The sequence below is a fragment of the Urtica dioica genome, chromosome 4, assembly GCF_054948205.1.
Source record: "Urtica dioica subsp. dioica isolate 48M chromosome 4, U.dioica_male_clone48M_v1_H2, whole genome shotgun sequence".
NCBI lineage: Eukaryota > Viridiplantae > Streptophyta > Magnoliopsida > Rosales > Urticaceae > Urtica > Urtica dioica.
The window spans coordinates 11,981,666-11,991,847 of NC_142759.1; the positions used below are offsets into that span (position 1 = coordinate 11,981,666).

General features: G+C 37.6%; 1 protein-coding gene across 2 annotated transcripts; it reads left to right on the top strand.

Moving 5' to 3' along the window:
* The first annotated feature begins 5,785 nt into the window (after positions 1-5,785).
* Positions 5,786-9,952, top strand: LOC149400470 (AT-hook motif nuclear-localized protein 7-like). 2 transcript variants are annotated; one of them, XM_089613623.1, is made up of 7 exons: positions 5,786-5,921; positions 6,114-6,165; positions 6,779-7,104; positions 8,015-8,082; positions 8,166-8,297; positions 8,381-8,542; positions 9,353-9,952. In XM_089613623.1, the coding sequence occupies exons 3-7, from the start codon at positions 6,789-6,791 to the stop codon at positions 9,632-9,634; spliced, it is 960 nt and encodes a 319-aa protein (XP_089469749.1). In that variant the 5' UTR covers positions 5,786-5,921; positions 6,114-6,165; positions 6,779-6,788; the 3' UTR covers positions 9,635-9,952. The 2 variants fall into 2 exon arrangements, with proteins under 2 accessions (XP_089469749.1, XP_089469750.1); XM_089613624.1 differs by having other exon boundaries at positions 5,796-5,925.
* Positions 9,953-10,182: the final 230 nt, after the last annotated feature.

A 10,182-nucleotide genomic window follows, 5' to 3' on the forward strand; every position in this document is an offset into this window, starting at 1 on the left:
GAATATTCAACTTACCGGAGACATATTAGAATAATTGATTGGTTTAAGGCGAATGAAATTAAAGATATTGACACATATTATTATTCTACTGTCCTTTACCAATTTTCAACAAAAAAATAAAAATAAAAAATTGAATTATATACAAAAAATACAACTCTTTGGTAAAGTACGATGAATATTAAACTTACTTGAGATATATTAGTGAAATTCTGATTAGTCACAAAGGCAAGATGTCGCACACAATGTGCTGACAATGTGTCCGACAACTTGCTTGAACACAGATAATGGATAATCAACAAACAGTGCGACAAATAAACGACACACAATATGGTTACCCAGTTCGGTGCAACATCACCTACGTCTGGGGGCACTCTGCCAGGGGAAATGATTTCACTATATAGTAGTCAATAGTACAAGCAAGGTCTTATATGATTACAACACAAAATCAATGCCCTAGAGACTATTACCACGAGTGAATACCTAGACCAGGGACTCCCCCTGAATTTGAGATCCTCCTCAATTCCACTCTTTGAGCAGACGCCTATGCTCGGATGACTTCAGTCTTCAAACGCACGTGAGTCTTCAATCACGTAAACACAGAACCCAAATCTCTCAAACACTCAATCTTCTGGAATAGTGTTTGAGGAATTACACCGCTCTTATCAATACACAAAGCTTCCCAATCTGCCGGTCTTGCACGTCTAGGAGCTCTAAGTATTTTGATAAAGCGTCAAAGCTGATAAGGGGGTAGCGCATGGCTTTTATAGCAGCTGTACAATTACCTGGAAGTGTATCTAGGGTTTCCTTACCCATTCTCGCAAGAATATCACGCAGTAAAGTCACCAGTGAGGCAATCTGGCAAAACCGAAAACTTGCCAGAAATACTGTCTACGCACAGGAGGAAGAATGTCTTACCAGAAGCTGGAGCATGAAGACCGACATCTTTCCATACAACTTGCACTAAAAAATAAAGCCAACATATAACGTAACAATAATTAGAATAATTGATTGGTTTAAAATGAATGCAATTAAGGATATTGACACAAATATTATTACTTTGTTGCCATTTATCAATTTTCAACAAAAACTAAAAAATTGAAAGATTGATTACCAAGCACTATGGGTAAAGACTTTTGTACCCTTAAAAATCAATTAAATTTTAAAATTAAAAAAAAAACAAAACAAAAAGAACCTATTTTCAACCGTTATTCATATTCTTCCATCTCTTTTCATTTCGTGATATTTCATTTTCCACTCTTTTTCTTCATTCAACTCTCATTCTTCTCTCTGAAACTAATTTGTCACTTGTATCTAATTTGCATACATTGAGGAAATATTTCTATATTCTTAGGTTGGGTTATCGTCCTTCCTTTTTTATTTTCGCTCGAAGATATGCGACGGCAAGTCTGTGGCCTTTCTCTTGAGAGATAGAGATGATTTTCCTTCACTTTTCGATGCCGACCTATGGTTTCGACGGAGTGGTAACGAAAGAGATTGCACCCTTGCTTGAGTTTCCATTTTTCGGTTTCGTCATCGGGTTCGTTGATATAGACTTTTTTTTCATGTTTGAGTAATGGAGAAGACGAATGGAATCAAAGAGAAAAATACGAGTGACATGGAGAGAGTGAGAAATGAAAAGTCACGAAATGAAAGAGAGAGAAAAAAATGAATGACGGTTGAGAATAAGTTATTTTTTTGTTTTTTTTTTCGATTGTTAAAATTTAATTGATTTGTACACATAGAGTAAACGTGGCCTAATGGTAGCGGGACGGGACAGGATCCCCGCTACCGTTAGGAACAGTAACGGGACTGGGACTCCAGTTACTGATACCAGGATGGGATGGGAGTCCCGTTAAGGGGACTAACGGAATACGGTGATCCCGTTATTTCCGGTAATTTTTTTTTTAAATTTCGGCCGTTAGAACGGCAAAAAAAAAAATAGCCGTTAATAAAATAACCGTTTTAAATAGAGCCGTTATACTCATTTCGGCCGAATTTTTTAATTTTTTTTACCCATTTATTTCTAAAATCTATAAATACCCCCCATTTCATTCATTTTCTTCACACATTTCCTTCAAACCCTCTCAAATTCTCTCAATCTCAAATACTCTCAAAACGCTCTCGATTTTAATCTCTAATACTCTTTACCGCTTTCAATTTTTCATGGCATCCTCATCCCACAACCGAGGAGGTCGAAGGGGAAGAGCTTCCCGAAGTGAACGAATGCACCGTTTTGAAGAAAATTGGTTGCACTTGTCTCAAAACTCCCCAGACCTAATCACCCAATACTCTTTCGATCCAAATTATGTTGCTCCTACTTTCGGCCATTCGGAATTCACCGAAATTTCAATCACCCAAGTGTCATACTACCTTTAAATGGATCCCGAGTAAGCCTATCAAGCTCAAATTCCGCCATCCCAAGTGGCTTATGAAGCATTTCAAGAATTCGAGCAACAACAACGTGAATCCCAAAATCCAAATGAAGAAGAAGATGACAAATGAAACCCAAAATCCAAATGAAGAAGAGGAGGAGAAAGAAGAAGAAGACGTACCACCACCACCTCAACGTCGAAGTCAAGTTCCACGACCTCGACAACGTGAACAACAAGAGGAGACACAACAATGACGACAATGACGAGCACGACAACAACAACAACAACAACAACAATAACAACAACAATAACATGAAGGTGCTCAAGAACAACAACAATCACCTCAATAAAAACAACCACCACGACGTTGTGCTAGGTCCGTTGTGTGGACTTTCTTTGAAGAGGTGATGGCGAACGGCGAAAAAGCCGAAAAATGTCACAGTTGTGGCAAAATCTTCAGTGCTCACAACACAAGAGTCGGGACGTCGCTATTATGCAGTCATCACAGGCACTACCAGGGGACGCAATCTGGAGCCTCGTCCAGCCAGGTAAGTCACATCGATCCTGTAAGTTTTAGACGTGATTTAGTTGAATATTTTGTTTCCACCGATCAATCTTTTAGTCATATCGAATCTCAAGACTTCGTTAGATTCATGAGTTCTATAATTCCAAACGTTCAAATAATGTCTAGGAAAGCCTTGAGATCCGATATCCTAAAATGGGTTTTAGGAGAAAAAGAACAAATGAAAGACACAAAATCATCTGGTAGGTATAGCGTAGCCTTAACCTCGGATATCTGGACTGGTCAATCTAAGATGGATTTAATGAGCTTTATAGTGCATAATATAGACGACGATTGGAACCTCGACAAACGTATCATAGCCTTTAGGAGGATAGAAGGTTTTCACACTAGTCAAAACATCTTAGACATCATAGTTAGTGTTATAGCTGAGTGTGGTTTGACCGATAGGTTTATATCTGTAACCTTAGATAATGCCACAAGCAACAACGCCATGATTAGAGAGTTAAATGAGAAACTTAATGTTGACGCCAACGATGTGTTACCCATATCATAAACCTCATAGTTCAAGCCGGAGCCGCTAGTTATGACCATTCGATCAACAAAATTAGGAATTACATTAATTGGATAAATAGTTCAACCTCTAGAGTAGATGAGCTTAAGAGACGCCTTAGAGTAAACGGCCTCCAAGAGCGCACCTTTCACCTAGATAACAAAATTAAGTGGACTTCTACCTTTCTCATGTTGACCAACTTTTTATCCGAGCATTATGTCAATGTTATTGTTTCTTACATTAACAGTGAACATGGCGATAACGCTATCACCGAATATGATATTAGGATGGCTGAATCATTTGTTTCTTTTCTCGACATTTTTTACAAAGAAACTTGTTATCTCTCTGTTGTTTACACTCCTACTTCTTTTCTCGGTCTTCATACTATGACTGCAATTTTGTGCATCTTGATAAATATAAAAACGAAACAATTTTTGAAGATTCTATTCAAGCAATGACAGCCAAGTTTTTAAAATATTGGGGGGCTGGAAAGGTTCCATTATTATACAGTTTTGGAGCCATTCTAGATTGCCGATGTAAAATTGGTGGTTTAAAATTTTTTCTTAAGTACATTAGAAACCATTTCGAGGACCTAGATTGCACTTGATCTCGCGAGGATCGCGCAAGCTTTTTATGATCTTTTCAGGGTATACGAGGCGAGACTCCTACCGCAATATCGAGCACAAGCAAATCAATCACAGACGCAGTATCCAAGAAGACACCAATACACGAATATCTTCATCAACGCGCTCGCTTACAGCCCATCGCCTCAACAACAAGAAGCTGGGACAAGTCAGACGAGGTCGAGCCCAGCCGACACACGGTCCCATCCGGAGATCCAAGAGTATGATCAGAACGAGTGGGTCAAACCGGATGACGAAGCCATCGACCTATTGGTTTGGTGGAGACAGAATATGAGGAGGTTTCCGGTCTTGTCATCTATGGCACAAGACATCCTCACCATCCCTGTTTCAACCGTGTCATTTGATGCGGCTTTTAGTAGCGCGAGCCGCATCATCGACGATAGAAGATGTAGCTTGAAACCGGAGATGGTCGAAGCATTGACGTGTGGTAAGGATTAGATTCAACATAGAAATCGAGCACAAGAAACATTCACGTGCTTCGATATTCTTGACGATTTTGAAGTTGATTTCGCAAATGTAAACATCAATGGTTAGACTACCTTGTATACCTAAGGGATATCCCGGCCCTTGTCCGAGATAATTTTTCAAATAATTAACGAAGAAATGAGTGCTCTTTTTCCTCGCCGTCGTACCCTTTTAGGGGTCGGTGAGGTTTTTTAGGAAGTCCATTTTTAATTTCACATTCTTCTTTATTATTCTTTTCTACCCATTTACTTTCAATTAAGTCATTGTATATAATTATTTAAATATTTTTTTTAATATTTTTTTTTACGCCTAACGGGGTCCGAATCCCGTTAAGCAGGGCTCCCGTTACCGTCCCGTTCATTAACGGGATGGGACTCCCGTTTGGCCAAATAACGGGAGTCCGGGCTTGGCGGGAGCGGGAGTCGCGGTATCTCCCGTCAAGCCAGGTTTAACATAGAACTTGGTAATAGATATGTCATCTTTTAGTTTTGTTTGAAAATTGGTAAATGATAGCAAAGTAGTAATATTGGTGTCAATATCTCATGAAATCAATTTCATTTTCTTTAATCGGAAAATTAATTTCATTTCACAAGTAGGTGATTGTCTTTTTAAGATTTTTCTTAGTGGAAAAAAAAAAAGTCTTGACACACTTGAGAATGGTAGCCGCATTCATCTAATATTTATTCATTTTTATTGAATAATTATCTCATTCAGAATTTGCCGAAGAAAAACAACCCCATTTCAAAAAGTTTAAATTTATATATACATAAAAAAAAAAACATACTCAGATCTATTAAATTCCCACGTGCTAGCAAGTTTAATCCAATCAATTTTCAACAACTAGAAATCTCCATCCCTAACCTGCAGCTATCCAATAATATTTTCCTCAGTGGCACGCTGCGTAATTAGCACACTCAAGGAAGGGTGTATCCGAGAATTAACCCATATTTCCTAGTCGGGGAAAAAGACAAAAAGCAGGTCAGCGGGCAACAAAAAGGACCGTCTATTTAGCATGCCAAAATGCCTTTTTCAGCTTTCAAATTAAAAGGAAAAACAGTATTTTGAAATTTATTACTTCTCTTTTTGCCACATTTTCTATCGTGGATTTACCCTTTTAACATTTTCACCGTCTTCTAATATAATTTCTTCTCCCGGACATGAAAGTTTTTCTTAACGAAATTGTATTTTGTGGGTGCATTAGTACAGCAGTGTAGTTAATACAATTTACTATAATTCATATATACTATAGATAAAAACATTTTATCTTTTCGTTTTAAAATTCTCTCTCTCTCTTTCTCTCAAAACCCAAGTGTATGCACTCTCTCTCTCGACTATTTCAGACAGCTTAAAAAACACACCGACTGTTGGTCTGTATGTTTTTTTTTTTTTTTTTTTTTTTTTTTTTAAATTTAATTTAATTTAAATTTCTATTCTTTGTTTCTCAGATAACAAACGTTTCTCTTTTCTTTTAAATACTTTTTTTTTTCTGGGAACTTATTTGTTTGCTCTTGTTTATTTATTTGGTTTTCTTGTCTTGTTGCTTGTGGAAACGAACGTAGAAGCTCGGCTAACGTGAAAACACAAGGCTTCAACGGCTTAAGAGTTTCCCTGGTGAGTGACTTTCACACTGATCAGTTCTGAGAGTTTCAATGGTGTTTTTAAGTCATCTTAATGTCTTCTTTCTTATTTACGGTGCTCTTTTCTAAAACTTATTTGCCTTCACTTTTTTGTTTTTGTTTTTGGAATAGCTCAGTTCTTTCTTTGTTCAAGTCTTGATCTTGATATATCTCTAGAAAGCTTTAGAATCTTAGGGTTTCAATTTTTTAATCTTGCTGTATTCAATTTTGGAGTGAAAGTAGAAGCGCAAAGGGTGTGTTGAGGTCTGAGAAGTTTCTGATCCCAGAAGCTTTTGACATTCAAGTCTATATCTTTTTTTTCTGGTAAAAAAATCTTGATGTTTTGCATTAAGATTAAAAGTTCTTTAAAAACATTTAAGAAAAAAAAAATTCTTACAAGCTCAGTCTTTTTTTCTTTCTAAATTGTATCTTTGTTCATAAATTAATGCTGGTGGGGTTATTATAAACAAATTAAAAAAAAATCAAACTGAATTTCGAATATTCCTTTGCCCTAAGCTTATGTTATTATCCTTGAAAAAGACATTCTGGGTTATGTTTTTGCCTCATAAATAAAATAAACCTTGTCCTATTATTATGATATGGTCCAGGTTGTTGTGCATGGAAGGAAGAGAAGGCATCGGCGGCGGCGCGGGAGTGACGCTGATCGGGGGCGAGGCTCCACCGGCTTATCATGTGGCCCCGAGGCAGGATATCCCGGCCCCGCCGCCACAGGGTGCGTCGGGGGAGAAGAGGAAGAGGGGTCGGCCGAGAAAGTACGCCCCGGACGGGACGGTCAACGCGGCGTTGACTCCGAGGTCGGTTTCGGCCTCTGCGCCGCGGACAGCTGGCGATTACTCCTCCTCCGCTGGGAAGAGCCGGGCCCCGGGCTCGGACTACAAGCAGAAGAAGAAAGCCGAATTCGGTTACTTTCCTGGTCAGATTTCACTCTCCATTTTTTTTACAAGGATAATTGTAGTGTTTTTTTTTTTTTTTGTTAATATTGTTTTTAGAATCTAAGAAATGTAGTCAAAATAGTAGTCACGCTGAGAGGTTTTTGAATTCATAGTTCAGATTTGAATGCACTCATCCTTTTTTCCTGGTTAAGTCTTGCTAGTTTCTGATAAGGATAATTTAGATGTTGCTCAATTGTAGTTTGTTATAATTAATATCATTTTTAAGAATCTAAAATATATATATAGGAGAATAGTGACGCTGGGAGTTTTTTTATTTCATAGTTAAGCAGTACTATCGATTTTGAATGCAGTCTTCCTTTTTATTTATGAAACTTTGGTTATTTCCCGGAAGTTTTATGTTTTAAATGACTAGTTAGGTATAATGTACTTGTACTTATTTTAAGGTGGAAGTGTTGTTATGTGGAAGATGATTTCAAATTTTTGATCTGCATATGTTTTGAGTTATTCTTTGAAGTATTCCTACAATACATGATTTATTGATGATAAGTAGAGCTTCGTTATTCATTCCTAAATAAGTTTTATCTATTTTTCCGGGATTGGTTTAGAGTGAGGGATATACCTAATCTGTCGCAGGGTTCTTTTATTACGTTCCGGCTTTCTTAGAGCCGAGCAAAAATTAAATTTCTTGGCTTGATTTCATTGCAAACAGTTACGAAGTCTTGATTTTGAGGAACGGAAAAAATATGTTTACTTAATTTGGCAGATACCTTATTTTGCTTGAAAGGCCTTTCCTCCATTTTTTTTCTTCTATATCTCGTGGGCTATGAAATGAGCTTCATAGCAAAACTTGTTTCCATTTTCGCATTTGTTATTTATTATTTGTTCTAAAGTTCGATTTTTGAATTTTTTTTTTCTCTTTCTTTCTCCCAGGTGATGAAAACACATCTGGTCTCGGTACTTGCTTCATGCCCCACATTGTCAAGATAAAGAGTGGCGAGGTATTTTCAGTTTTTAGATTTGGCTACACAAATAAACACATCTAGATGATCAATCAACCGCAAAAAAAAAAAAAAAAATATAGGACGTTACGATGAGGATCATAGCGTTGTCGCAACAAGGTCCAAGGGCGGTGTGTATACTGGCGGCTTCGGGGTCGATATCGACTGTCACGTTGGTCCAAGACGGTACCTCCGGAGGCACTCTCACATACGAGGTCTGATCGTAGCTGTGTGGGAGTTATATACGGGATGATTTGATAGAATAACGGGGTTTTTGTTTTTGAATCGAATGATTCAGGGACGGTTTGAGATACTGCAATTATCGGGGGCGTTCACGCCGAGCGACGTGCAAGGAACGAAGAGCAGGACGGGGAACATGTCAATCACGTTGGTTGGCGCCAACGGCCAAGTCTTGGGCGGAGTCGTCGCCGGAATCCTCATCGCTGCTTCCCCAATTCAGGTATCGCCGTTTTTTTTTCCTTCCCTTTTTGACCCCCCGAAAAAAATGGAAGGGAAAATAAGAGAAGAAACTGAGTTTGGATGGATTTCATTTTCGAGCAAGTTTTCCGTGGAAAATGGAATCCACTCGCTACTCGTATATTTTCCTTTCCCTTCCTTTTCCCCTCCGTATGAATAATATAAGGAAAATATTAAGGATTTTATTTCCTTTCCCTCCTGTTTTCCGGGTTCCAACCGGAGCATAAAGTTGACGCTTTTGGTCAAAATTTATGGTTAACGGCTTACATTTGACCGTATTTTTTTTGTGAAGGCTAACCATTAAGGCCTTTTTTTTTTTTTTTTTTTTTTTTTTCGCAAGTTGTCTTAAAACGAATTTTTATTGATTTATTTAGTTTGTAAGAGTGAAAGAGGTGGTTGATGGATTGAGTTGTGGAAAGAAATCCTCGATAGTGTTGCGGAAGAGGAGAAGGGAATTAGGAGGGATTTAATTTGACATAGGGACTCGCATACGTAAAAAAATTAATCCTTTTTTAATTTGGAAGGATTATATAAAATATAGTAACTAGAATTTTAATAACCTCATTTCATATACAATATAATCAACGAGTATAATAGTATTCCATTTTCTTTTATTCATGTGTACCAAACAGTATGGATTATATTCTTTCCTCTGCTTATACCGAAATCCGCTTTACACTCATTATTTTTCTATATCTCCCCTAAATCCCAGAAGCGAGAGTGATTGGAATCGAGTTACAAAACTTTACCCCTTATGAACTAACACATTTTTTTTTTGGCGGCACATTTTCAGTTGATCGTGGGAAGTTTTCTACCGATGAATCACCAGCTACAGCAAAAGCCCAGGAAGCAGCGGGCCCTACCGGGGCCCGACACAGGTGTCACATCGCCGGCCATGATCAGCTCAGCCGAGAACCAAAGCAGGCCTGACCTCGGTGCAGCCCCGTCTCATTTCCAGCGAGAGAATTGGCCGTCGATGCACGAGCCCAGGAACATGGTCGCCGATATCAACATGGACACCAACGGAGCTTCTAGAAGCAGCCTTAATCTTTATCCCGACCACAGTGATCATTGACGCTCATCATCGTATTAGTTTCCTTTTGACGGGTTTGAGAGAGAGAGACTACTAAAGGGTTGAAATACAGAGTTAGGTTTTAGTAATTTTTTTTTTCTTTTCTTTTCCTCGTTTAATACAATTTTTATGATCTTGTTATTAGTTGTTTTTTTTTTTTTTTTTTTTTTTTCCGGTAGTATTTTTTTTTATAGCTATTGTGTTATGGATGTAGTTAAGAGAAGAAACTTCTTAGTTGTTTATGAGGATTTATTTTGAAAAAATTAATTGCGTATTTGTTAGTTACTATTATATTAGTGCAATATATTGATCTTCAAGGTTCTCTGGATATGAATGTCGTTATCAGCTTTTTGTTTGCTGAGAATTTCTGGAACAGACATGACCCAGCTTTGTCAACGACAGTGATGTCGTCAATATATTAATATTTGTGAGAATGAAGTAACACTAAAGTTTTCAAGATACCCAAAATAATTTGTAAAATAGAAAACCCTTTTGAATGGCTAAATAATATATTAATGTCAACTTATTTTTTTGGTAATTCTGATGTTGGT

Bases quoted from the DNA above. Each gene is read 5' to 3' on its own strand.
- LOC149400470 (XM_089613623.1), top strand. From the start codon at position 6,789: ATGGAAGGAAGAGAAGGCATCGGCGGCGGCGCGGGAGTGACGCTGATC. The intron at 7,105-8,014 runs GTCAGATTTCAC...TCTTTCTCCCAG, and splicing joins CGAATTCGGTTACTTTCCTG to GTGATGAAAACACATCTGGT. The intron at 8,083-8,165 runs GTATTTTCAGTT...AAAAAAATATAG, and splicing joins TCAAGATAAAGAGTGGCGAG to GACGTTACGATGAGGATCAT.